Source organism: Triturus cristatus, chromosome 2_2 (genome assembly GCF_964204655.1).
Source record: "Triturus cristatus chromosome 2_2, aTriCri1.1, whole genome shotgun sequence".
In the NCBI taxonomy this organism is placed as follows: Eukaryota; Metazoa; Chordata; class Amphibia; order Caudata; family Salamandridae; genus Triturus; species Triturus cristatus.
In genome coordinates this window covers 1,091,662,335-1,091,690,094 of record NC_140582.1, presented here as the reverse complement: position 1 = coordinate 1,091,690,094, position 27,760 = coordinate 1,091,662,335, and the positions used below count along the sequence as shown (strand labels likewise).

At 44.3% G+C, this 27,760-nt stretch overlaps 1 protein-coding gene across 7 annotated transcripts in view; it reads right to left on the bottom strand.

Moving 5' to 3' along the window:
- Positions 1 to 27,760, bottom strand: part of RMND5A (required for meiotic nuclear division 5 homolog A) — a 288,575-nt gene that overhangs the window by 126,027 nt on the left and 134,788 nt on the right. For all 7 annotated transcript variants that reach the window (XM_085642633.1, XM_085642632.1, XM_085642634.1 and 4 more), the window contains one exon: positions 19,539 to 19,639. In XM_085642633.1, the coding sequence (XP_085498759.1) occupies positions 19,539 to 19,639 (101 nt within the window). The remainder of the gene's footprint in view (positions 1 to 19,538; positions 19,640 to 27,760) is intronic.

Below are 27,760 nucleotides of genomic sequence, written 5' to 3'. Positions count from 1 at the left end.
AGTTGCTACTGGCCGCACACATTCCATATGCCATGCTGTACCCAGCGAGACTGCGGATGGCGGATAATGGGAAGTACAAATTCTTCACCAGCCCAAAAGCAGCACTAGATTTCGCCAAATCTGTCTCCCGCCGGAACCGCTCCCCCAGGCACGCAGAGAACGACAAGACTGCTGACCTTGGTGCTTCATCAAATGGCCCAGGTTGACGCAATTCTTGAACTGTTTGGGCTGGGGGGGGGGGGGGGGGGGGGCACTCTGCTTGGGGCACGAGCACTACCATTCCCTAATGGTTCTAGGATTGTTTGGCTCAACGATTATAGACATTGTATTTTTCACTTAGCATTGGGGGGATTCCTCGATTGTGTTTCTAAGCTGTGTGTGATAGTGGGGCTTGGGAAGGGCATTGTACGATAGTTCGGCCACCTGCTAATCTCATCAGGAGGGAGTTTGTGCTCGGACGTCCCCCTTTCTGGGTATTTCCCGCAAATGGTTTTTTCCCTGGTGCTGTACTTTGGATTTGTTTCTGTGAGTTTGGGATGGCTTTGGCGTGTTGGGGTTGCTAAAGGTGGTGGGGGTACTATGTTGGGGTTTTTCTTTGTGGCTTCATATTGTTGCTATACGGCTGGATATTGTCCATACGTTCTTGTTCACATCTTAGTTACAGGCAGATTCCTTTTCCCATACACATTGCTGTTGGTATGCACAGTAATGGTTTGACAGTTTTTTGCCTCACTTGGAACGTACGAGGGCTCAACACCCCCAAAGAAATCCGTCAAGTGATAGCTCATTTAGACCGCCATAGAATTAATATTGCCCTCCTACAGGAAACACATCTGACGACACATACGGACACGTTTGTTGGGGCTCGCTGGGCTGGCTATCATCTGGCCTCCTCATATAGCCAGGGTGTCCTCATATTAGTGAAAAAAGACCTTACTTTTACAGCACATTACACTCATGTAGACTCTGCTGGTCGATACGCCATGGTGCACGGGACGTTGGCAGGCAAGTTAGTTATTCGTACGGACCCAATATAGATGACCCGGGTTTCTTTGAGAACCTTCTTGCAGCTCTGCGCGATTGGCCAGACACAGCGGTCCTCTGGGGGGGCGACCTCAACCCTCACCTTGACCCCAGCAAAGATAAATCCAGTGGTAGGGAGGGGGAGTCTCCGGGTGCAGCTCGGGTGGTCTGCAGCGGGATGACAGAATTTGGATTGCTTGATATCTGGCGGCACAGACATATGGAGACACTTGAGGGCACACATCTCCACAGCACATGGCAGCTGGTCTAGTCTTGATTACTGGTTGGTGGGTGAGGAAGTGGCGAGCTGGGTGGTGGGGGTGGAGCATTTGCCACGCACACTCTCAGATCATTGTCCTGTTCAGCTCACTATTGCCATCCCTCAGCAGATTCCCTGGGCCTTCACGTGGCGTTTTTGTCCGGAGGCGCTGCTGGACCCCCTTTATTTAGAAACTATTCGTGAAGCCATTGTCCAATACTTTTCTCAGAATAAGGGGTCTGTAGATAGCACCGGGGTATTGTGGGAGGGGTTTAAGCCACTATTCGGGTTGCCTGTATCAATACATCGGTTGGCATTTTAAAGGATTTAAGGGGCCAAATATCTAAAGTGGAGTCTGCACTGTCCGGCCTTGAACGTGACTATGAGCGTGCACCATGCGATGCAACTTTAGCATCCATTAAAGAAGCTCTACTCGAACACGCTAAACTAGCGGACGAAGAGCTCCGATACCTATCAAAGGGCGCAGTGGCTCGCTCATACGGGGAAAGTGGGAGACCTGGGCATCACTTGGCCATGAATATTAAACAGCGCATGCATCATGACGTCATTACTAAGATCACGGATGCGGCTGGGCACGACCATTTTAGCGACACAGACCTACTGGAGCAGTTTAGACAAACATACGCAAACCTATACACATCGCAGCCACCAGAGAACTAGATGACAATTTGTTGCAGGTTGCCCTCGCTTGGTTATCGGACGGACAGAGAGAATATCTCAGTCAACCTATCACAGTTGAAGACATTCGTATGGCCATATCCTCGCTCCCTAATAAAAAAGCGCCTGGCCCGGATAGATTTCCACCGGAATTTTAGAAAGGCCTATGCTGAGGAGCTCACCCCCTTCCTGATAGAAATGTATGCGGAGACATACGACTCCAGTACACTTCCCCCTTCCCTTCGTGAGTATCTCATCATTACCCTCTTGAAAAAAGACAAATCACCCGACCATTGCGATTCATACCGCCCTTTGTCGCTCATTAATACAGATGTAAAAATGTTGGTGAAGATAATAGCTACCAGTCTTCAACCACTCATGCAAAATCTGGTGCTACCGGATCAATCTGGGTTCAGCCCTACGCGCTCCACCTCCCACAACCTCCGCACATTATTTGCTCTTTTCCATACTCTCTCTCCCGACCTCCCGGCGGCAGCTGTCATGCTTGACGCTGCCAAACCATTTGATTCTATTGAATGGGGCTATCTGTTTTTTATACTCCAGCAGATGGGATTTCCACCCATTTAAGTCAACTGGGTGCGGCTCTTATATACACAGCCCACAGTGCGGGTTCGAGTGGGGGGGAAGGGGGGGCACACTTAGGACCCCTTTTTTATTACCAGACGCACCAGGCAGGTGTGCCCCCCCTCGCCTCTCCTATTCGCTTTAACGCTGGAGCCGTTGGCCTGCCTAGTCAGGCAGTGTCACAAGCATGCGGCCCTTAATTTGCATCACCATCCACTTATCATCTCCCTATAGGCGGATGATATGTTACTTTTTATCCGCGAGCCCCACATTAATTTAGCATCAGTGCTGCGGGAGTACATCTGTTTGGCCAGATTCTCCGGGCTACACATCAATTTGGCCAAGTCGGTGGTATTACCCCTGACCGTATCCACGCACCTGCATGAGCTCGAATTTCCTCTTGAGTGGGCAATGGACTCGGTCAAATATCTGGGGATTTGGGTTCATCGCGATCCCGATAGGGTCCTTCATGAGAATTATGGAGTTGCCGTCACATTGCTAGAGCAACATATTGACAGATGGGTTCGCCTTCCACTCTCACTCGCTGATCGTATTGCATTAATAAAAATAGTGATGCTGCCTACATTTTTATAATAATATACCGATCCCTCTCTCCCAACAATTTTTTAAAACATTAGGCTCGCTGCTGCTCCGTCTGATTTGGGGAGGAAAGCAGACCCAAGTAAGCTGGCGCACACTGACACTGGATTATGAACATGTGGGATTTGGGGTTCCGGATCTCTATGTGTACTATCTGTGCGCGCAAGCACAATATGCGCAATTCTGGTTCACTGATCACAATTTCATCCCGCATGTGGCGATGGAACATTGGGATGCTCACCCCATCCTGTTACGCTCCATTTTAACACATAAAAACAGACACACGCCACACATGCCTTTCAACACTATTAACACGACAATCATAGCTTCGCAGGCGCTGGGCAGACTGGCCGGGAAACTACCCTTATACTCCCCGCTACTGCCTATTGCCTATCATGAGAACCTATTGGTGACGCATGTGAAGGAAGTTATGCGCATACTGGCACAGGCAGGCATTGACAAAATGCAAGACCTATACCCCAACGGCACGTTCTTGACACTCGCTGACATGGCATATATTCAACATCAGAATCTCCTATTCACTTTCTCGATACACAGACTCAAGCAAGCAGCTCACGCCTATTACCCGACGTTCCCTGCGGAACCCCCAGAATCCCTTGCATTGCATACCTTGCTTACTAGCTCCACTCGGCACAAGCTTGTCACTAAATTATATTGCGCTGTTAGGAAAGATAGGACCCTCCTTGCTGATAAAAGTCTGGAGAGATGGAACGAATATTTGAACCCTCTGATTTCACAGGACAACTGGGTGCATTGCTGCAGCCTGACTGGCACCGTCACGTCCAACGGGAAATTGCACATTATACACTTTAAATTTCTTCACCAGGCTTATCATACACCTCGCAGGCTTTTCAGACTCGGACTACGCGACTCTGACATATGTACAAGTTGTGGTGCATTGAGGGCCGATTTCTGGCATCTGTCCTGAAATTGTAGGCGGGCACTGGAGTATTGGGCTGCGGTGACAATTAAATTGTCTAAAATCCTTGGAGCGAATGTGCCCTGCTCACTGCAAGTATGTTAATTGGGTCTCAACCACTTTTTGAAAGGTGTAAGGAGCAAGGTGGCGAATGTTGCATTAATTATTGCTAAGCGACGGGTGGCAATGATGTGGAACAGTAGAAGGAGCCCTACGCCCGCACAGTGGATCAGGGATTTAATACACTGCAGTGATAACTTAGTCATTTGGGTTTAGTTTGACTTCTTACGCGGACGAAACACAAATCGTGGTCTCATTACAAACAGATGAGTGGCGGAGTACGGCAAATCGATTTAAGGACTGTATGAGCGCCGTAGGGATTTGGATGGCCCGAAACTGCCTTAAATTGAACTCCAGTAAGACGGAGGTGGCATGCTTTGGCAACGATCCTACTTTTTGGACCCCTGAATGGTGGCCAGACACACTGGGTCCTCTCCCCGCACACAACAAGAAGGTAAAAAACTTAGGAGTGTGGGTGGATCATAAGCTCAGTTTTAGAGACCAAGTAAATTCAGTGTCTTCCACTACGTCCTTTGCTCTTAGGTCCTGTAAGAAAATTCTCCCGCTCTTACCTCTAGAGTGTTACCAAACAGTCGTTACAGCACTTACTATGTCTAGGCTGGATTATTGTAACAGCCTGTATCTCAATATCCAGGAAGGAATAATGAATAGGTTGCAACTCCTGCTGAATGCTGCCGCTAGGTTAGTGTCAGGTATCCCTAAATATGCATCAATCTCCAAGGAGATACGGAGGCTTCATTGGCTGCCAGTTAGAACGCGTACCCAGTTTAAGGCTGTGTGTCTGGTTCACAAGGCGATCCATGGAACAGGGTCAGCTTACTTAAAAGAGCGGCTATTTTGGTATACTCCTACTAGATCACTACGCTCATCTGCAGCTAAGCAGGTCTATGTGCCTTTGGTAAAAAAAGGCCTCCTGGGGTGGAAGAAGCTTTGCAGTGAATGCAGCCAAAGCCTGGAATAATCTTCCATTACACCTCAGAGGGTTGACCAACCTGTTGGCTTTTCGCAAAGCTTTGAAAACCTGGTTGTTTACAGAATAATTTCACTTCGGTGTTGAGCCTTGGGTAGATTTCACACAGCGCCAGGACACCCTCGGGTAACAGTAGCGCTTAATAAATGTTATAAATAAATAAATAAATAAATAAATAGTCTTATATGCAGAAGAATTGCCAGTGACCTCCCATCCAAATGATATTTGTGAACCTTTACTACTATATTTACGCACAGATGTTTCGCCTCCTACTCCAGTTACTGTGACTCCGTAAATAACGATCAGAGCTCATGTATGGGATGTATGATAATTGTAACTGTATGGAATCTGTCCTGCATTTACACGCGATGGCCACGGGGACTGTGATAGTGATGTATTTGTTTTATCTTTGATATTGGACATAATTCTTCCATGTAACAGATGTGAATTGTATGAGAATATATGTAAAGCCACAATTAAAAAAATGTAACAATCCGAATGCTCCCAAGATTGCCAAAATCCCTCTAAAGCCCCCTCCCCTCACCCGTTAGGTTACTAATGAACACAGGCCACAATATTTACTAATATACTGGTGCGTAGCAGGTGGTAGCATTTAAAACATGTCTGGTGGTAACAGTGAACTAGAAGGAGCGAATGCCTAGGTTTCTAGGTGTAGCCTAATGTTTAGAATATTGCATTTGCCAGTAATAGAAACCTTTTCTGTTCGAAATTAAAAATCTGCCTGGGCATTTAATTTGTTATGAGTACTGTTACATAAAGTGTTACACTGTGTACTCCATGTATAACCCTCAGACAGTCCAGAGCTAAAAGTGGGTACCTTCTAATTCAGTTTAAGTGCAAACGTTTTGTGACCACAGAACACTGGTAAATGACAGTAACTCTAAGAGCTACTGACCAGTCACCCAAGATCGCCCTGTAATCCCAAGAAAAAGGCATCAACACCTATGATGTTAGTAAGTTAGTAACTTCTACCCGTGTCTGGCTGATCCCTATGTCACATAGACGCCTCTCTTGAGACCGACGAATGGCTTTCTCCCTAGTGATGAAGGAAATAAAACCTGAGAATAGAACTCGATTGACAATGGAAGATGAATTATGACACTAATGACAAGGAAGTGCAGAGACTTCACTATATGACCCACCTCTCTGAAGTAACATGCCCCACCAAAAATCTGCACAAGATGATCACTTAATTTTGGAATCTAGAATGCAACTCTAATGACACAATCTATTTGAAATATCTCAGTCACACTGGGAAGCCACGTCATCTCCCAAAGCAAAGCCTTTGACAGCTTCCTTCAACAAAAGTGAAATGAAGAATCACTACAGTAGCCTTCACCCCTTAAGACTCATTCTCCAGCTCACACCTAAGATTACTCTCCTTCGAACCACTCACCTCCGATGATGTCAAATATATCAATGCCAGTATGACAGCTGGCTGAAGTTTGCAAAAACATTTTCTCTACCTAAGCAGCACTCACAGCTGCAGGCATTTTCAACCACTCACTGTCCGCTAACTAGTTGCCCAAGGAAAAGACATTCCATATTAAAACAATCTTGTAAAAGCGACCCTTCCACCTTGAGACCAATCTAAATAGAAGATAAAAATAAAAAAGATCACGGATGATAAGAACAGTGTCCGCTCCTTTAACTGGACTTCTCTTTTGCCTTAGGTACAATGCACAACTCCACCTTACTGCAGATACTGAGCTCTCTCCAAATGTAAGATATCACCCCCACATTGGATAAACCCCCATCTCTTCAGAAAAGGCTTCAGAATTATACTTCAATATTTGCATTTTCCACTTTCTACTCCTATGCAGGCTTTCCTCAAGTCTCCAAATGTGTTCCAGTTTTATTCAACGCATACCTGAGCCTTCATGTGAACTTCATCAGATCATTCTACCTAATCTATGAGGAGTAGTGGACCAGCAGACAGTAAGCAACCATCTTAACTCTAACATCTCAAAGACCGAGGTCATCCCATATAGAAACTGAAAGTGGCATTTGGCATTAAGGACTTTAAGCTCCACAGAAAAAACCCAGAGGGGGAGGTAGCTGTGAGTAAACATGGAAGCCAACTTCTCCCTTCTTCAACTCGTAAATCAAACGCACAAATGCTTTTTCTACACCTTATGAATACTAGCCTGCAATTTTCCAATGCTAGGGTTTCCCCACACGCCCAAGGTACCATTATCTTGATTCACTGACATCCAGAATACACCAAAGGATTCTACATCGAGGCCCCTCTCTTCATTGTATGCAGCATCCAGTGGATCCACAAAGCAGGAGCCAGATCATGTCTTCACATCAGCATCTGGGATCTTATCATTTCTGCCTTTCAAGCTCTCCACTAGCTATCTGCGGCAAGACATATTTCCTTCAAGCCACTTTGCATTGCCCACTGAGCCATGGTTTCCATGACTGCGAACTCGCTATCTTACCACAAACTCTTCCCCAACTGCAGAACAATATTGATTATTTACAAGAAACATCCGAAATACATCACCCCCTTCTGATTCAATCATACCCATGTACAGCAATAAGTTTGCGGCAACATAATTAGAGCATCTCAATGACCCACAACTTCCAACACTTGAAGCTTTCCACAAACGTCAAACATACACCCTTAAGAAAGTGGAGCGGCTTCTTACTTGATCACACAGTAATGCACTTCTGGAAATTCTATTCTATTCACTCAAATTCCATCCTACTTATTCTCTTTTGTTGAACCATTACTCGCCCTCACATTCACTTCTCTTGAATGGTTTCAATTGTTTCTTCTTGCTTCTACAATCTCTCCTTTCAATCACTGCTTTCCCCACTAGTTCAGTCCCTTTCACTCAGTAACTTCTGAAATTTCCTACCCACGTTCCCAAGCTTACTCCGCACTCCCACACACTGCATAAATTCCTTCTGCACTCCCAGAACTTTCCTTTCTCCCAAACTTCCCTTGGAGTCTTACATTCCCTCCTCCTTTACTTTCACTCCTATGACTTGCTCAGTCCTTTGCTCATTCCTTCACCCACTCCATCCATGCTTTAATTTTTCCTTCATTCAATTCTACTTCCCAATTTCTCGTTACAGTTACCTCCTCCCTCCATTCCACTTGCTCTTTATTTGCTTACCCACATACTCCATCCCTTATACTTGTCATCTTTCTCTCCCTGACCCCCTACTTCCAGTTCAGTTCCTGTAGCTCTAGTTTGCCGCACGTCTGATTAATACCACACCATGCTCTCACCCAAACAATTCCTTGCTCACTTCCCCTTTCTCTCTCACTCCCTCTTTTTTCTCTAACTCCCACTCTTGATCTCTCCTGCATGCTTCCCCCTGCGTTACTCAAGCCCCATTCACGTTGCTCACACTTCCATACCACACAGCAGTTTTTATCCCCTTCCACACACTCACCCCAATCTCTTTCCCTGCATGAATGTCTCACCTGCACTCACCCCTTATGACTCACTTGAATTCACTGTCACTCCATTGGATACCCTCTTTGTGTTCTCTAGCCACCAGTTCCTCCTCACTTTAGGTCCTACGGATTCTGCTCAACAAGCTTGAGGTTCCGTGAAATCTGAATCTGCGTTATAAATATCATGGTTCCGTTACGATTTTGGTAACAGCGAACCGTAACTAGTGAGTTCGGCTAGTACGTGTGTTTATCACATTACACCAATGGATTCACTGCGTATTTAGGGTTTTCGTTCCGAACCCTGGGTTCGATTTTGCGCATGGTAGCCATTTTGTGGTTGCCCTCACATAGGCCGATGACTGTGGTTAAACAAGCTTTTTTGGTCAGGCGCACCTTCGCTCGAGTTTGTGCTGACTCCTACATGAATTGAGTGAACTGACCTCGTTGCCTGAGGCCGACCCTGCCAAACCCGTTCCCGCCCTCTAGCTGATCTTGATTGAGGGTCAGAGCACGGGATCTCGTAAAGTTTTATTGCACACAAACATGCCCCATCCTACTTCTATCTGTTTCTGTTTCTTCTTTTATGGTCCATTTACGATATGGGTTGTGGTCTCTTTATTATGGGTCTGTCCGGCTTGTCTAAAGAAGAATGTTGGGATTGTTCGATGATTGATCATGGGCCGGACAACTGAAAAGTGGGTTTTACCGTCATGCGATACTTTTGGTGTGGTTACATGCGATTGGACAATTTGTAAAATAATGGGTGTTTGTCTGGAATGTGATGTTTCTGGCATAAAAAGGGATGACTTGCTTTGTAAATTTGAGCAATCTCCTGAGAACTCATACCGTGATGACTTCTGTTACTGGCTGCAGCCAATAAAATCGATCTGTGACGCCACCAAGAAGTATCCTGTGTCTCTGTATTCTAAGACAGGTGAACCCGAAGACTTTGGGTGTGCCCCTGGCGCCGCTGGGTTAAAAAAACCTGGTTCTTCAGTTGGCGCCCAACGTAGGGCGACATCAAGCGGTACCGGTCCAAGCCCGAGGATCGAGAGGAACTTCATGAGGAAACTCTGGAGGAGGGCCCCCACTTCAGCGACCCCTGCATGTCAAAAACGTGGACCGAAGGTCTTTTCCACGAGATTTCCCCCTTCTGACGGCTACGTAAGGACCGCTGCCCTGACTGTCGCCCTGTCTTGGACACCCCCCCCCTTTTTGTGAAACTTCGTAAGGCGAGACGATCGACGGATCTTCTGGGTGGCGTAGCAGACAACTTGGTTAAGTATAAGTGGGTCGCTCCCACTAACTTGTTTGGTTCTTAGTTTTACTTGGTCCTTAGTGTGAGCGGTTCTTGGTTTTGCCTGGTTCTTAGTTTGTTTGGTCCTTAGTTTTGATTTGAAAATTGCAATTTCCAAAGCCCAGGGTCTCGTATATTTACGAGTGTATCGGTAGAGATAGTCCCTTGAAGTTTGAAGCTCGATTAGTGAGCGAAGATGCCTAATCGTAGCAAATTTGGTACTTGGTTATGTTGTGGTTATAACAGGAAGTCCGATTGGAGGACTCGTGTCCGATACCTCCAGTTGGAACTCCGACTTATGAGCTCTATTCTAAACACAGCATGGGCCCCATTACGTTCAATGAAGTATGGGTCCGCTACACTAGGAAAGATGGTGTCTTACGATGGCCCCAACATGGTAGTTTTGATACAGAGATTTTAGACAATTTGGAAGCAAAATTATTTAGGAAGAAATCCCGGCCAGCAATGTTCGACTCCTTCCGCCTTTGGCGCAAAGAAGCCAGACAACGAGAGATAAAACAAGCTAAAAGAGATCAGAGAGAAAAGGGTGTATCGATAATGCAAGCTGCTAGCCAGTTTAAAGAAGATGAAGAAGATAAAGCGATTGAGGTGTCAAATAGGCAACATCATATGGCTATTGACAAATGTTATCCAGTTTTGTCACCCCCTCCTGTGAATCCTGTTAAGGATCCCGAAAAGGACACATTAATGTCTTATTTGTTAAAGTCACCTCCCCCTTACGTGCAAGGTGCTACTGCACCGATATTACCGCTTGTTGTACAACAGGTTGCTGGTCAGCCTTTAGTCCCTCCGCAACCCCCTTTTCCTGTTCCACAGTTGGTTCAGGTTCCTCCGGCACCCCCTCTTCCTGGGTTGCCTACTTTACCTTTGCCTGCCTTGACTCAGACTGCTTTGCCTCTTGCTCCTGTCCCTTCGACTTCTTCCACTTCTGCGTCTTTTTCTTTGCCATCGCAAGGTACCTTTTCTCCGGTTCTTATGATTGCTTCCCCTTCTGTTCGTCGGCGAGTAGCCTCTATTTGGGTCGCTAGTCACGACCCCCGTTTCTGATGACAGACAGACGTAGTCAGCTCCCTGGTTCTGTGGAGCGTGGAGTGTTGGATTCGTTGGCTCGTAGGTGGGTTACGAATGTTTCTAGGTATGATCCGGGAGTGGTTTTGAATACGTTCCTACAGTGGAAAGAGCCGACGCAGCGGTATGTTTTTGATATGATGTGTACTTTGCTTCGGGAACAATGGGAAGATGATGAATTGGAGTTGGCTCCTGTTGGATTGCTCGATATTCAGAGTGAGTTCGCCAAAGGAACGATAGAGGGAGCTGGTGTCGAAGATGCGGTAGTGACACTTCTTACATATAGGTCTGCACTTCCTCCCCAGCCATTGTTTGAGCCCGATGCCTCAGTTAGAAAGAAGGTACGACAATATCCAATGAGAGAGGTTCCTCCGGTTTGGAGAGAGGGAGACGCAAACGCTAATCCACCTATTTTGGCTCATTTCCAACGAGTTTGGATACATGTCCCTTGGAAGAGAGCTGAGGTTTTGGCTCTTAAGCAAACCTTACCCGCCCCCGTAAGAATCCCGCGGGGTATTATAAGGAGTTGTCCCAGACAGTCGACGCATGCATTATGAATCTAGCTGACGTGGATATGTTATTGGGTAATGTAGTCCCTCGACCGTTGTGGGCGAAGATTCGCCATGAGGATCATACAGTAGAATTAGGTGATACATGGGTGAATATTGCGGCTGCAGATGCTAGACAGGTAGGAGGAGCTAAACCTGAGCCTCTAATTGCGGATTTACCCGGTAGAATTATTAATATGATGAAAACGATGATGCCAGCGTTACGAGTGAATTGGGACAAGTTGACAGCATGTAAGCAGAAGAAGGACGAAAGTGTGTCTGATTTCTTAACCAGGTTTGAAGAGACTTTTATAGATCATAGCGGTCAAGATAGGAGTACGGAAGGTGGCCAGAGACTGTTTGTAGATAAGTTAGTCTTTAATTTACTTCCCGAACTGTGTAATAAGTTGAAAGATTCTGAGAGTTCTTGGGCTGTCTCTTCGTCGGCCCAGATATTGGCGACTGCACAGTACTACGAGAATAGGGATAAGGATGAGAAAGATAGATTAGAGAAAAAGACCAGACTTAAAAACGAAGGTTCTTCTGCAGCAGGCTTATCCGCCTCGCTCGAATCAGCCAGAATCACAGCAACGTCTACAGTTTCAGCAACCTCCATCGTTTCAGAGACTGTCACAGAAACCTGAGTATTTTCCTCCAAGACCACCTTTGGGTCTGAATCAGTGCGCGTATTGTAGAGAGGAAGGTCATTACAAGAATGAGTGCCCTGTTTTACGACAATGTGCGAGCGGTATGTTGGCTCCAAGAGGTCGTGGTAGTTTCCAGCAGGTGTCTAGGGGTAGAGGACGTGGCGCGTTCCCTCAGAACGAACGTTCTTTTCCCCCACAGACGTCTATGAATTATTTTGATCAGCAGAACGTACAGACTGGCAGATCTCCGCAATATTATGTTGACGATTGCTATGTTGAGAGTGAGAGTACTGGCTATAATGATTGCTAGGACAGCCAAGGACAAAGAGAGGGAGTAATGTCAGTTCCAGTAGACCAGGATGGACCTTATGTTGCAGTGGTTACATCGGGTGTGGTACAGCCTTTTCTTTTGGATACTGGTGCAGCGAAGAGTTCTATCATGCACTCTAAACTCCCTGGCGCACCTTTGTCTGGCTTAACTAATATTTCAGTGGGATTTTCTGGCGCCCCGGTTCGTAATCCAGTTTCTAGTCCCTTGTCTCTTTCTATTGGGCCTTGTGAATTGGAAGTACCCCTTATTTTAACGACAGGTTGTGGTGAGAATTTGTTGGGTCTGGATTTGTTAAAGAGACTGCACGCGACATTGTATTGTTCTCCTTCGGGAGTACACCTTACATTGGGTAAGAGAGTGACCTCTCCGATGTATCTGTCTAGAGATCAGCTTCCACTGGAATTGCGTTGTCTCCCTGATACTCTTTGGGCTACTGGTCCTAATGATGTGGGTCTTTTGGGGATTCCACCATATGTTGTGAAGCTCAAATCGAATGTTAGATTGCCACGTATTCCCCAATATCGGATTTCGAGTGATGGTGAAAGAGCGCTTTTAGCGATCATCTATGATTTAATTGAGAAAGGTGTGATCGAAGAGACGAGAGGTAATGTGTGTAACAGTCCTGTTCTGCCTGTCTTGAAGCGTACTGATTCTTCTCAGCAGCCTGAGTATCGGTGTGTGATTGACTTTCGAGAGGTTAATAAGATTGTTGTGCCCCAGTTTCCTGTTGTTCCGGACATTACCGCTTTGTTGACTTTGATTCCAGCTGCCTGGTTCTCCGTCATAGACTTGAAGAACGCTTTCTTTAGTATTCCAATCGCCGAAGAAAGTAGAGATATGTTTGGCTTCTCTTTGGGAGGACGAAGCTTCCGGTTTAAGCGCGCTCCTCAAGGCTATTGCGAAAGTCCGTCCATCTATAGTCAGGCTTTGAAAACTCAGCTTGATACTTTTGTGTTGCCTGCGGGTGCTGCTCTTATTCAGTATGTTGACGATCTGTTAGTGGCTGCTGATGATAAGGAAACTTGTAAAGAAACTACTCTTTCGTTGTTACAACATTTGTCTGATTTGCATCATAGAGTGTCACCTTCAAAGTTACAGTACTGTCGCCAAGAAGTGACCTACTTAGGTCATCTCTTGTCGAAGGAGGGAAGAAGGTTGACCCCAGAACGAATCCAAGCGATTGCTCAAATGACTGTGCCTAGTACGCAGAGAGAGGTACGCGCTTTCTTGGGTATCACGTCGTACTGTAGACAGTGGATTCCAAATTTTTCCTTGTTGGCAAAACCTTTGTTGGCTTTGACTTGTAAGGATACACCGAGTCCTCTTCCCTGGTCTGTCGATTGTCATAAAAGTTTTTCTGAATTGCGTGACGCGTTGTGTTCTGCTCCGGTGTTAGGTACTCCTGACTACAGTAAGCCTTTTACACTCTACGTTCATGAGAGAGAGGGTTGTGCATTGTCAGTTTTGACGCAGCAGTTTGGTGAGAAGCAGCGTCCATGTGCGTATTGCTCGTCGACTTTGGATCCGGTAGCTAGAGCGTTGCCGAGTTGCTTGAGAGCTACAGCAGCAGCGGCTGTTTCCATCCGACAGTCTGCTGGGTTGGTGATGGATAATACGTTGGTTGTGATGGTTCCACATGCAGTGGATACTTTATTGAACAGAACAAAGACTCAGCATCTTACTAGTGCAAGGTTGTCGGGTTATGAGTTGCCGCTTTTGGCCAGTCACGTGCACATTAAACGGTGTAACGTATTAAATCCAGCGACATTGTTGCCGATTTCTGTGGATAGGAATGGTCAAGAACAGCATGATTGCTTTCTTAGGACAGAAGAGGAAACGAAGGGTAGAGTTGATCTAAAAGATACTCCTCTTTCAAATCCGGATGGTACGCTATGGGTTGATGGGTCATGCTACAAGCTCCTGAATGGTGATACGACTGCGGCATTTGCCGTAACGACATTGTGTACGATTGTTGAAACTGCACGAGTGAGCTTTAATTCAGCACAAGCAGCGGAATTGATCGCACTAACAAGAGCGTGTGTCTTGTCTGAAGGAAAGAGAGTGAATGTATATACCGATAGTCAGTATGCGTTTGGTGTAGCACACAGTTTTGGACGCTTGTGGAGAGAGAGAGGATTTCTTACGTCGCATGGGACTAAAATCCAACATGGACAGTTGGTGAATGAGCTTCTTGAGTCACTTACTCTGCCGAAGCAAGTTGCGATTGTGAAGTGTAGTGCTCACCGAAGGGTTACGGATGATGTTGGCCGTGGTAACGCATTTGCGGACGAAGTTGCGAAAGAAACAGCGAAAAATATGATGGGTCGAATGTATGTTGCAGGCCCTGCGAGATGGATTGGCGCGGCTGGAATGTGTGAGGATACGATCGGAACACCAAAGATGGATGTTATCCGATGCGTATGTGCTTGCGGTGGTTACGATGGCACATGGAATGTCTCACATCAGTGCGAAAGGGATTTGTAAGCTGTTGGCTCCAGTGTGGGAGAATGGAGGAATTCCCAAGTGTGCGGAGAATGTGGTCAAGAATTGTATGGTGTGTCTGATGTATAATCCTGGTAAGGGAACTCCAACTCCAGCTGGTCACTTCGCGCCTCCGACGTATCCGTTTGAGGTTTTGCAATTGGATTTTATCCACATGGAAAGATGCAACAATTTGAAATACGTCCTTTTAGTGGTTTGTGCCTTTTCTAGATGGGTAGAGGCATACCCCCTAAAAGATAATACTGCCTTGTCCACAACTAAAGTCTTGCTCAAAGAATATTTTCCTAGGTTCAGGTTGCCAAGGATGGTGTGGAGTGATAACGGAAGTGAGTTTGTGGGCAGGATCATGAAGAGAGTATGTGAGGGTTTGGGCATAAAGCAGAAATTCCACGCTGCGAATCATCCCCATTCAGCTGGTTTAGTGGAGTGCTATAATGGCACTCTGAAGCTGAAGTTAGCCAAGATTCAGGCGAGCTCTGGTCTCCAATGGCCCGATGCCTTGCCATTGGCACTTTTGTCAACTAGAACTACAGTGCATTCCCGAATTGGACTTAGTCCGTATGAAATTGTTTTTGGTCGACCGGCAAATGTGTGGGGAGTGCCGAGACCAACGAAATTTAGTGACATCGATTATCCTGTGTTGGTGGACTATTTGTATGACCTGACGGCTAAATTACGTGTCTTGCATCAACAGGTTCATGATAGCTTGCCACCAGCATCTGTGGACCCAGGTCATACTATCAATCCTGGTGATTGGATCCTGGTAAAGAATTTTCAGAGGACTAAGAACGATCAGCCCCGTTGGACGGGCCCTCACCAGGTGTTGTTGTCTACAAGGACATCTGTAAAAGTCTTCGGAAAAAGAAATTGGATCCACGGCGTACGATCAGTGGATCCGCGAAGGCATCGCAGACACCGAAACTGAGAGATTACCGAAATTCACACCGTTTAGCGATGCTGAATTGGTATGGACAAGGTCTGAGAAAGCAGATGACGACGTCTTGCAAGCAGCTGTGCCTTCACCTTTAAGATTGGACACCACTGAACCTTAACTGTTGTTTCAAAGTCAGACAGAGCCTGGTAAAAGTCGTTATAACCTGCGGTCTAGAGACAATGGACTAATAAAGAACAAATAATTCCTTTCATTTTGAGAACAGCACTCTCTCAGCCAAGGAACTGTTTTGATCTATTTTTTTCCTTTTTTCGAACCACCATCCGGGTTCAGCTGTAAGGTCGCGGTGTAAAGACTTGGGATTGCAGCCGTGTAGACACAAGGTCGATGGTTCTGGTTGGTCCTAGGGTGTTCCCTGGACTGACAGACGCACTCCTTAGCAGAAGAAAACCAACCGCCGCGAACAGCACGGTGAGAGGATGGAATTTTTTGAGGTCAAGAGCTGTTGAGAAAACGAACTTTAACATGAAACTATGCAGGATAATGCATCTCAAATGTTTTCCGATTACATGTATTCTGATGTTTCTTAGCATGATGTTAGCTTTGGTGGGTTGGATTGTTTTTTCTACCCAATTGACTTCTGCACGCACTTCCCAACCTACGTCTTTTCCTATTACTACTTCTTTGCATTCTTTTCATTTCTTACCCGAACACGAGCAGATTAGAAGGTCAGAATTTGTAAATAACTCATTTGTACAGCTTCTGCATCAATATCAGTTGGTAGTGAACATCACTAATTGTTGGGTGTGCGGTCTTATGCCACATACTATGGATAGAGGTATTCCCTATCTGGTTCTGCCGTTTAGTCAGAATGGGTCTTTATGGGCTTTCCAGACGATGTTCATTTATGCTATCGAAGTCTATCCCCTGCGTTCCATAAGAGATAACTCGAGTAATAAAGCCTTGGTGAAGGGAATTGCGAATATGAGTAGGGATATCGATACGTATAGGACTATTCCCAAGGACGAGTTAATAGCTTATGTTGGCTGGAACGCGACTGGATACAGTGTTAGCCTGAGTGAAAAGCAGAGACGAAAGAGGTCACCTCCGATTTGGATCGTACCCCACCGAGGTCATTTTTGTCTGCAAGGTATTGGCAGGAATCCGAAAGCTCAGTTAGGGAAGAGTGTTTGTACTCAGACGTATGTTTTTACGTCTCAGTCTTCCCCGCCTTTTTTGGCAGCCAAGGGAACGTATTTTGTTTGCTACAACAGATCATATACATGGTTGTCCCCTGATTTTTCGGGAACGTGTTATGTTGGATATTTGTTGCCTCCTACGTATACTGCTGCCGCAGATTACCACAAGACGAGAGTTGTTAGGGGTGTCTTCGATCAGGAAGATACCGCTGGACAAGAAGTGGGAGACTTCTTTAAGGGTTTCCTACCGTTTTGGGGGCCTATGGTTAACAGTAGGAGCTTGCGGCAATTGACGAGAGTGGTTGAATCCACCATAAACGAAACTGCCGGTGCCCTTAGTAATTTGACAGCTGAGCTTCAAGCGGATCGCCTTATGACGTTGCAGAATCGTAGGGTTTTAGATGTCATACTTGCAGATCGAGGTGAAGTATGTAAAGTGATCCAATCGAGTTGCTGCGTTTTCATTCCAGATAATGCTCCGACAGTATACGAGGCCATCTCCTGGCTACATAAGATCTCCGAGTCAATACATACGGACGGAGGAGATTGGTCGTTAACTGGATGGTTTTGGGGACTGTTATCCGCTTGGGGATGGAGGATTCTGACGATCATTTGTGTGGCTTTAGCGATTCTTTTCTTGTGTTGTCTCTGTGTACAGTGTGGTCCTGCCATATGTGGCCTTTGTGCTACTACATGTGTTAGGAGACCGCCTGTCTTGCAAAAGGTACAGAGAGATAAGATGATGCTTCGATAGCACATTGATGATTTGATGAATATTGACATCAATTCAGATGCAGACTGAGATTGCCTATGTAAGGGCAAAAGGAGGGTCTGAGGTTCCGTGAAATCTGAATCTGCGTTATAAATATCATGGTTCCGTTACGATTTGGTAACAGCGAACCGTAACTAGTGAGTTCGGCTAGTACGTGTGTTTTCGTCACATTACACCAATGGATTCACTGCGTATTTAGGGTTTTCGTTCCGAACCCTGGGTTCCATTTTGCGCATGGTAGCCATTTTGTGGTTGCCCTCACATAGGCCGATGACTGTGGTTAAATGAGCTTTTTTGGTCAGGCGCGCCTTAGCTCGAGTTTGTGCTGGCTCCTACATGACTTGAGTGAACTGACCTCGTTGCCTGAGGCCGACCCTGCCAAACACGTTCCCGCCCGCTAGCTGATCTTGATTAAGGGTCCGAGCACGGGATCTCGTAAAGTTTTATTGCACACAAACATGCCCCATCCTACTTCTATCTGTTTCTGTTTCTTCTTTTATGGTCCATTTACGATATGGGTTGTGGTCTCTTTATTATGGGTCTGTCCGGCTTGTCTAAAGAAGAATGTTGGGATTGTTCGATGATTGATCATGGGCCAGACAACTGAAAAGTGGGTTTTACCGTCATGCGATACTTTTGGTGTGGTTACATGCGATTGGACAATTTGTAAAATAATGGGTGTTTTTTCTGGAATGTGATGTTTCTGGCATAAAAAGGGATGACTTGCTTTGTAAATTTGAGCAGTCTCCTGAGAACTCATACCGTGATGACTTCTAGGACTTCCGTTACTGGCTGCAGCCAATAAAATCGATCTGTGACGCCACCAAGAAGTATCCTGTGTCTCTGTATTCTAAGACAGGTGAACCCGAAGACTTTGGGCGTGCCCCTGGCGCCGCTGGGTTCTAAAAACCTGGTTCTTAAAGCTCACTAAGCTTCCACTTCCTCAGCCACCTGTAGAGGTGGCCTACTCTTTTCTAACTGGCTCCCAGTACTACTGTAGACTACCCGTTCCTTTGAGATTGCTGCAACCTACATCTGATTTGACCATGAGGGACAAGAACTTTAGCAATCCACATTAGGAAGTAATTTGCTGCTACATAAGAACTACTACAGCAAATTGAAGAAGAACCTCCAAATTGCAGAGTGTATGCCAAAATAGAAAGTGGGAGAAGGAAGTGTAGTCTCATTAACCAATGTGGAAAAGACAGACATTGGTAGTAACAGCCATCATGAAGGTGGCATTGTTAGAAAAGAAATTGTCCGGTGAAATCAATTACAAGTGTGAAGAAGCCTGAATGAAAAAGGTGCATTTCGTTATTTAAAGTATAGATCACTTCATATGGAATATGAAATGACCCATTCACCTAAAAGCTTAGCATGCACCCAAAAGCCTGTAGTCTAAACAATGGAAGACACCAATATGATAAGTAAATGTGATCTCTACTTTTAACACAAAAGGTAAAGTGCCCCAAGTGAAACATTCCAAATACTACAAACTGAAAACATTTATCATTTTATGTGTATTTTCTTAATTTTATGTAGCACTCATGTTGAACAAGCAGCACTTGATATTACAGGCAAAGGAAGATGTAAAAAAATACCGTACAGTATGAAAGCCAGCAGAAATCTTACTGAAGCTGCAAAAGAAAAACGAAGACTTGCTCTAGAATGCAGTGAGAGGCTACTTACTCCAATGCAGGTCTTAGAACCCTAACTTTTAATCCCTCCAATATGCGATTTAGTTCTACAAAAGGTTCTTTTTGACTTGAGTCTATTGAAAGACCAGCTTCCTGAAAAACAGAAAATTAACATTCTTTAAGTGTCTAAAATTACAGAAAGGTGTTTGGCCAAATCGTAAGCTTATTAGAACAGCAACTGCCTCAGCAGAGTTTATAAATACCAATTAAATAATGAGTCTGTTAAAAAAAAAAAAATTTCAATCAATGATTGCAAACAAATCAATTATAGCCAAGAATCCAGTGACCCAAAATAAATGCACTACTTAAAATAGCTTACAACTCTGGGTGATAAACAATAGGACAGACAAAAATAACAAACTAGAAGTTACATGATATCCAAGTAAACAAGAAGGTCAAGTAAAAGCAAGCGACTGCACTCTTACAAAGCAGATATGAAGAATTAAACATAGGAGGGTTCAAACAAGTTAATATTTGTCCTATGAACACTCTCAGACACAGTCTAAATATTATACACAGATCAACAGATCTAGAAAATAAACAAGTTTAGAAAAAAGGCAGACTTCTACTGGCACAACTACATCATTATGAAATTTAAGATGACTTGATTATCTGGGACATCAACCACAGAGAATAAATCTAAAAGGGTAGTTACTGGAGACACCTATCTTGCCTTTAAACATTTCAGACCTCATTAGGCTAAGTTAAGGTTTTCAGGTGACTGAATTAGTACTGTATGGAAGTATGATGTGCCAGTTACATGGAGACACCCGGTAACCCTATACAACCCAGCATTATTAGTAACAAGTACCAGCACAGCCAATGCCACTTTTTTTGACAGTTATTTGCTTATAGCAATAGTTTGGCAGCCCAAGGCTATTCCGGCTGTGCTTTATTTCGTCATTCAGCGGTTGGGCTTGGAAAAGCGTGCAAGAGGAGTTTTTGGGGCCTACCATAGGAGCAGTCCATAGCACTCATCAACAGACTGTAAGCTACAAATGCTCAAAAATGTACTGGCTAATATGAGATTCTAGTTTTTCCTACTGCCTACCATGAGGCAGATGATAATTACCCTTTGAATTATTATAGATTTTCAGTCCTCTCCATCTGGGAGGACAAACGGTGTTACGTGAACGTAGGATAGCCTCAAGCCCCAAAACTATTGTTAAAAGGTAAGTGACCTATTTGTATCTATGAATGTATGTGGCATTTATATAGCCCAAACATAGCCACCAAGCCAATTATGCTGCACAGAGCCAGAGGCAAACAAGTAATAAGAGAAGTGGCTGGTATTAGATTTTTACTGTATTGTGTTGCAGTGTTCTTTAAAGAGGTGAGCCTTTTATTGTTGTAATATGATCATGTTCCTAAAATCATGTGTCTGTACATCAATTACAATACAGCGTTGCCCTTATGTGGATAGATATGAAGTGTGATTAGCAGCAAACCATTGTTTAAAGTGGTTGCATCGGCATGGCCAAGGTGGCTGAAGCTCCATCCTCGCCGGGCCCAAAGCATCTACATTGCACCCTTATCCTCTTCTTTTGCCTTCCCCGTGCTGAAGCGAGACGGTCTGAGAGAGAGTCCCCCTCATGAGAGTGGCGTGTCCCATACAGAGGAGTGGCAGGCCCTGGCCTGTCCAAGCTGGGGTGCGCCCGGGCCCGAACCAGCATCGAAATAGCAGTGAGCGTGTCCCCACCAGCACGGCACCTGTGGCTTGAGCCCCGAGGTGAAAGGACAGAGTCTTTCTGACCCGGGCTGCGCAGATGAGGGCGGTAGCCCCGGACGACGGAGTCGTGAGGCTGGATAGCCGGTGGGCCAACATGGCTTTTTCTGGACGCGCCCCCGCAGCCACAACCCGATGTCAACTTCTGGTCTGGCGGTGAGGAGATGCCTACCTGACTTTTCGCCACCTGGGAGCCTACATGCTGCTGGGCCTGACTGGTGCTTATGGTGGAGCCCCACGGAGACGGCGAAAATTGGCAGCCATTCAAAGAGGCGCGGACCGAGATGCGTCGTCTGCGGCGGCCTGCAGGGAGTGGTGAGGGGTGGTGGGCCTGAGGCGCGCTTAGCGCTTTGAATGCAGATTGGCCTGTGCGACCTCCATAGAGATCAAGCGCAGAGGCACTGCCACCAGAGGGAGCAGCCCTCGTGGACGTTCTGCGCATCAGTGTGAGCCTACAATTAGCGGTGATTTAGTAAAGGCGCATAAGTAAAGGCGCGTTCGCCTGCAGCATAGCTTGGGAAGACTGGCCTACTGTGGCACCCTCCTGGGACATTGATGACCGTGGTCCCCAGCTGGAGACCTGGCTGCTGCGAACCCCTGAGGGCGTGAGGTGAGAGATCATCAGAGGGCTGTGAGGTGCGACTCGCCACATACCTTTGGCAGTACTCTGCGGGCTGACTAGGCCTGGGCCTAGATTAGCTGGCTTGGGGGGGTGAGTGGTATTGGAGTGCGGCCCCCACTGGCCCCTCCCCCAGCTGCTTTTTTGCCTGGAGCCGCCCATTACTTGGATTGGGGGCAGTCTAGAGTGTGTGGTATCCTAGTTACCTGTTTCTAGGTAACTGGATGCTACCTGTTCTAGAGTGTTGAGTGAGAGGATCAGTTACTGCTAGCCGAGCTGGAGTGCGGTTGTACCTGCCTGGTTTTGCACAATAAGCTTCTCTTATTCTCAATCCTGCATCTGTGGTTCCTGCAATTTGGCGACAATTTGGGAACGAACCAGACCACTCCTTCACTCAAGAACAGGTACAGTAAGAAAATTAAAGGATGAGTCAGCCCGTTTTCAACTCTGTACACCGGAGGAAAACAAGAAAGAAACGGACTTACCGGTGAGAGTTGTGGTCTCTTCGTCCACAGAATGTTCCAGTTCCTTTTTCCGTGATTTCAGAGAGTTTTTAAGGTACGGAGCGATTTGGGGGCTTGTGTGACTGTTGGTGAGCGCGAGACAGTCACGCAAGCCGTGATTGTTGACTCAAGCGCTCAAGAAATCCAATGCGCGCAGTATTGACGCGTGCCTGCAGAAGGATCTCAGACCTAGCGAACGTCAGCACGTATTTACGCGACGTGCCACCATCTTGAGCTTGTTTTTTGGACATTTATTCAGTGCAAGAGATACGGTGACACACACAACAGAGTCTTTTTGTGCATTAACTTGAAAGCATTCCGGAAGCAATTATTTTATCGTATACATAACGGAAGCGATATTACACGGTCAAGTTGTCTTCCATAGCAGGATTATCACCTGCAACATTTATTTGAACACCGTTGCGCACTGAGTGTCTTACATGGTGAGTGGCACACGCAGCTATTGCTGGTTCAGTTAATTACCACAGAAGAGTTTTTTTATTGTACATAGTGAGTCGCAATACCACAGGAGAACTTTCATGGAATAAGCTTAGAATTACTTCTTGTTCTGTTTCATTTTAATAAGAAGTTACACAGCTGAAGGATTCTCTACTAATAAACACAACTTACAGTCTGGTGTGATTCAAAGAGGAGTATATCAAACTTTGGACTCACAGCTCCTGTTCCATTTTTGGCACACCCTGGAGAACCCATTTTAAAGTGGCCAGAATGGAAGGATTATTTTCTTAATTACATCTCTGCTTTAGAAGAAGAAAGCAAGGATGAATATTCACCTTCCAGGAAGAAAAAATTACTTTTACACAATTTGGGTCCTGAAGGTTTACGTGTGTATTATCAGATGGAAAAAAGGTTAGAGCTAGTAGCACTGATGTATTTTTAGAAGCTCTAGCAGACTTGGACCTACAGTATCATCCACCTGTATGTGTTGGAATAGACAGATATACCTTTTTCCAAAGGAAACAAGAAGCAAATGAAAGTGTATAAGACTACATTGCAGCTTTGAAAAGTTAGCTATCACATGCAAGTTTGGGAATTTACATGATGATTTAATCAGAGATCAACTAGTCATGCATTCATCTAATTCTGGTATACAAGATAAACTTTGGGTAGTTGGAGAGGCTCCTTTATTAGAAGTTACTGCTTTGATAAAGAAAGCAGAGATGTCGAAAAGGTGTGCAAAAGTTGCTTTAAAAAAAGAAAGTGAAGTGGTAGGAAAAGTGTCCAATGTTCCAAAATGGGAGAATAAAAAACATAAGTCTAATCTCAAAGATCCAAATAAACCTAAAGTAACACAGAATGACAAGAGTCAAGTAGATAGAGTACCCACTTGTTACAGATGCAGCAATAAGGGTCATTATGCAAAAGATAAGAATTGTCCTGCATGGAAATCTAAGTGCACATTTTGTGGTTTCACAGGTCATTTTGCAGAAATGTGCAGAAGGAGATTAAATAGACTAGGTCGCAAACAGGTTGTGTGTATGGGATAACGGTAGTGAAGATAATGAAGAAGAAGATCCATTAAATGAGGATTGTGTGTTGTGTGTTGATGACGAAAAGTGTTTTGACAACATAGTTTTAGGAGTAGGGTCAGACTCTCAAAAGAAACCTCATTGTGGCATAAGTATTGATGGTTTACAAATTCAAATTATTGCAGACTCAGGCTCCCCGTACACCATCATTAAAAAAAAAACGTATGGGAATAAAAATGTGTTAATACTCTTAATAACGAGTTAAAAACCTACTGATATTCACCCTGTAAAATTTACCGGTGAAAAGATCCCTATGGTTGGTATTACTGTTGTAAATGTCAAATTCAAGGACAGATCTGCAATGGGGAAACTGTATGTAGCTGAGAAAGGTCCCTCAGGTTTGGGGTGGAGGAACCAAGGAGCCTAGGAATCATACTTGACCCTAATAAGAGTGACCAGGTCTTATTACTGGAGGTTCAAAACCAGGCTTTGATTGGTTCTCTTAAGAAAAAAATTCCAAATGTATTTACAGGTAATGCTAGCAAACTTAACAGCTTTGTACATAAAATCATTCTAAAAGAAGGGGCTATTCCAGTTTGTCGTAAAGCTAGGAATATTCCTTTAGCAGTAAGAGATGGTGTAATGGCTGAGCTTGAATCCTTGAACAAAAGGGAATAATTGAGCCAGTGGAATGTGCTGAGTGGTTGGCCCCATTGGTCGTCACAAGGAAATCGGATGGTCGTCTTCGTCTATGCATTGACCTGAGAGACCTTAATAAAAACATCATTGTGGATAAGTTTCCACTTCCAAGAATAGACGAATTATTGGCTCAGTCACAAGGTATAAAATGGTTTTCAACAATTGATTTGACCTCAGCCTATTATCAGGTTCTATTACATCCTGATAGTAGGAACCGGACTGCATTTATTACCCCATTTGGTTGCTATAGATTTGTACGTATGCTTTTTGGGTTGACGTCAGCCACTGCGGTTTTTCAGAGGCTGATGTATAAAATCTTTAAGGGCACCAAGGGGGTAACGTATTTTCAGGATGATATCCTGGTTATGGGTCGAGATAAAAGGGAACACGACAAACAGTTAGAATTGGTGTTGAGCAAACTTTCTGAATGTGGATGGACAGCTGAATTGAGGAGATGCAAATTTGCTATGAATTCTGTTACATATGTAGGTCATGAGGTTGGGGGAGAAGGTATTTCACCAAAAAATAATTTAATTGAAGCTATAAAGGAAGCTCCAGCGCCCACCCCAAAAGAGGATCTTAGATCCTGTTTAGGGCCAACAGAGTTTTATTCAAATTTTTTTAATAATTTTGCCTCGAAAACTCACAATCTCAGGGATTTACTTAAGGTCAATCAAGAATTTAGATGGATTCCTGAATTACAAAAAGACTTTGATGCTATTAAGAATGAACTATGTTGTGCTCTTCCTTTGCAGGGATTCAATCCTCTCGCCCACAGCATCATAATCACGGATGCAAGTGGTAAAGGGTTAGGGACTGTACTTACACAAGTGAATGATTTAGGTGAGGAGTGTACAGTGGCTTTTGCGTCCAGATCATTAACTTCTTCTGAAAAAAAAATTCTGTAATTGAAAAAGAAATGTTAGCCGCTGTTTGGGCTACAGAAAAGTTCAGACAATATATTTGGGGTGCAAGATTTACCATCCGCACGGATCATAAGCCATTGTTGAAGGTTCTTACTACTGAAGAATTCGTGAAAGCCACACCTAGAATTGCTAGGATGACCTTACGTCTTTTGGACTTTATATATAATGTGGTTTACTTACCTGGTCAAAAAAATCAAGTAGCAGATTTTTTTTAGTAGAGCTCCCTTACCTCATTCTGTTAATAATGAAAATGAATGGGACAAGTTCAGTGTAGCTTGCATTTCTAATTTTAATTTTGCAGATTGGGATAAATGTGGTGCAGCAATTGTTCATGAAGCAGATCCTAATGCTATTTCTAAAGTTGAGTGGAGAGAGGAATACACTAAGGACACTGTTCTTCAGGTTATTAAGGAATTTATTATTAATGGTTGGCCTTGGAAGAAAGACATTTTATCTCACCTCAGGAGTTTTTGGGAGATTGGAGATTAACTTTCTGTTGATGATAACAATGTGATTTTGAGAGGAGATATATCAGTAGTACCTGAAACGTTAAGGAGAAAGATTCTTGATATTTGTCACAGTGGACATCTAGGCATTGTGATACTTCAAAAAAAAAAAAAAGGAGTAAAACTTTGGTACTGGTGGCCGAATATGGACAAAGATATTGAAGGTTTAGTGAAATCATGTTGTGTTTGTTCGAAATCTGATAAATCACAATTGTAATTCAGACCATCCTTATGTGAGAGGAATATTCCAAATGGTCCTTGGGAAGAGTTGAGTGTTGACTTGTTAGGTCCTGTGTCTGACACAGACGGGAAACCGTGGTATCCGTTTGTTATTGTGGATAATTTTTCAAAATGTCCTGAAGTGGTTTTGATTGATAACAGTGAAAGCAGTACCAACATTGATTGTTTGGAAAGTTTGGTTTTAAGAGAAGGAATTCCCAAAGTCATTTTAAGTGACAATGGTACTCAATTTTGTGCAGAGAAGTTCAATTGTTTCTTGACTAGGAATGGTATTAAAGGGAAAAAAAGACACCCATTTATCATCCTGCCGGGAATGGAATCGTAGAACGATTCAATAGCGTGATAATGGGTAGTATTCAAGCTTCAATTAGTGTTCGCAAGGATTGGAAGAAAGAATTTTTCAAAACCATTTGGGCATTCAGGATTACACCCACAAGAACTGGTTACAGTCCATTCAGAATCTTAAGAGGTAGGGGACCTTTTATAAAAGATAATGTGGTTTGGAACCAAAAGAGAATTTGTAGCAAGTGGTCACCTGCTGTTGTAAGATCTAATTTAAAAAAAACTACAAGAAAAGTGTAAAGCCCAGTATGATCAGAAACACAATACGGAAGAGGTGTTCCTTAAAAAAGGTGATTGGGTAAAAGTAAAATTTGCACACAAAATCAAGAAAGGTAGTAGCAAATTTTCCAATCCTCTAAGAGTAATTGATGTGTATTCTAAATCAGCCAAATTAAGTCATGGTAAAGTGTAGCATTTTGGCAGGATGTCAAGGTGTAACAAAGTGTTGAATTGGGGCAGTATTTATGAGGACAAAATCAGTCCTTCCACCAATTGGTTGTGGGATGAGGTTATTAACTCAAATAATGCAGGAAGTACTCAACGTACTTCATCCTCAAATGCTCAAAATGGAATGCCTTCACCTGCTGATACTGCAGATCGTCATGTTATGAATTCTGCTGCTTCTTCCTCAAGAAGTAGACAAATCATTCTTCCTAAGAAATTTAAAGATTTTGTAATGTAACTTGGTTTTGTTTCGTTCTGTTTGTATAAAAGAGGGGGTGGTTAGATATATAAAAGAGGGGGTGGTTAGATATTGTTATTGCATAATTGATTGGTTCTTATTACTTGCATTGCTTATTATTAATGTTGCATTGCTTATATTTAATGCATTTCTTTCTGTTAGTTTCATTCTCTCACTCATGTATTTTGTATTATTATTTTTGAGCATCCCTTCTCTATATTGTTATAACCGTATCATTTTTCTCCTGTTTCTTATATTCTGTTAAAGAGGGAGCATGTGGTATCCTAGTTACCCGTTTCTAGGTAACTGGATGCTACCTGTTCTAGAGTCTTGAGTGAGAGGATCAGTTACTGCTAGCCGAGCTGGAGTGCGGTTGTACCTGCCTGTTATTGCACAATAAACTTCTCTTATTCTTAATCCTGCATCTGTGGTTCCCACAGAGTGTACCTGCTGCTGCAACTCCCACAGAGTTTGCTCTGAC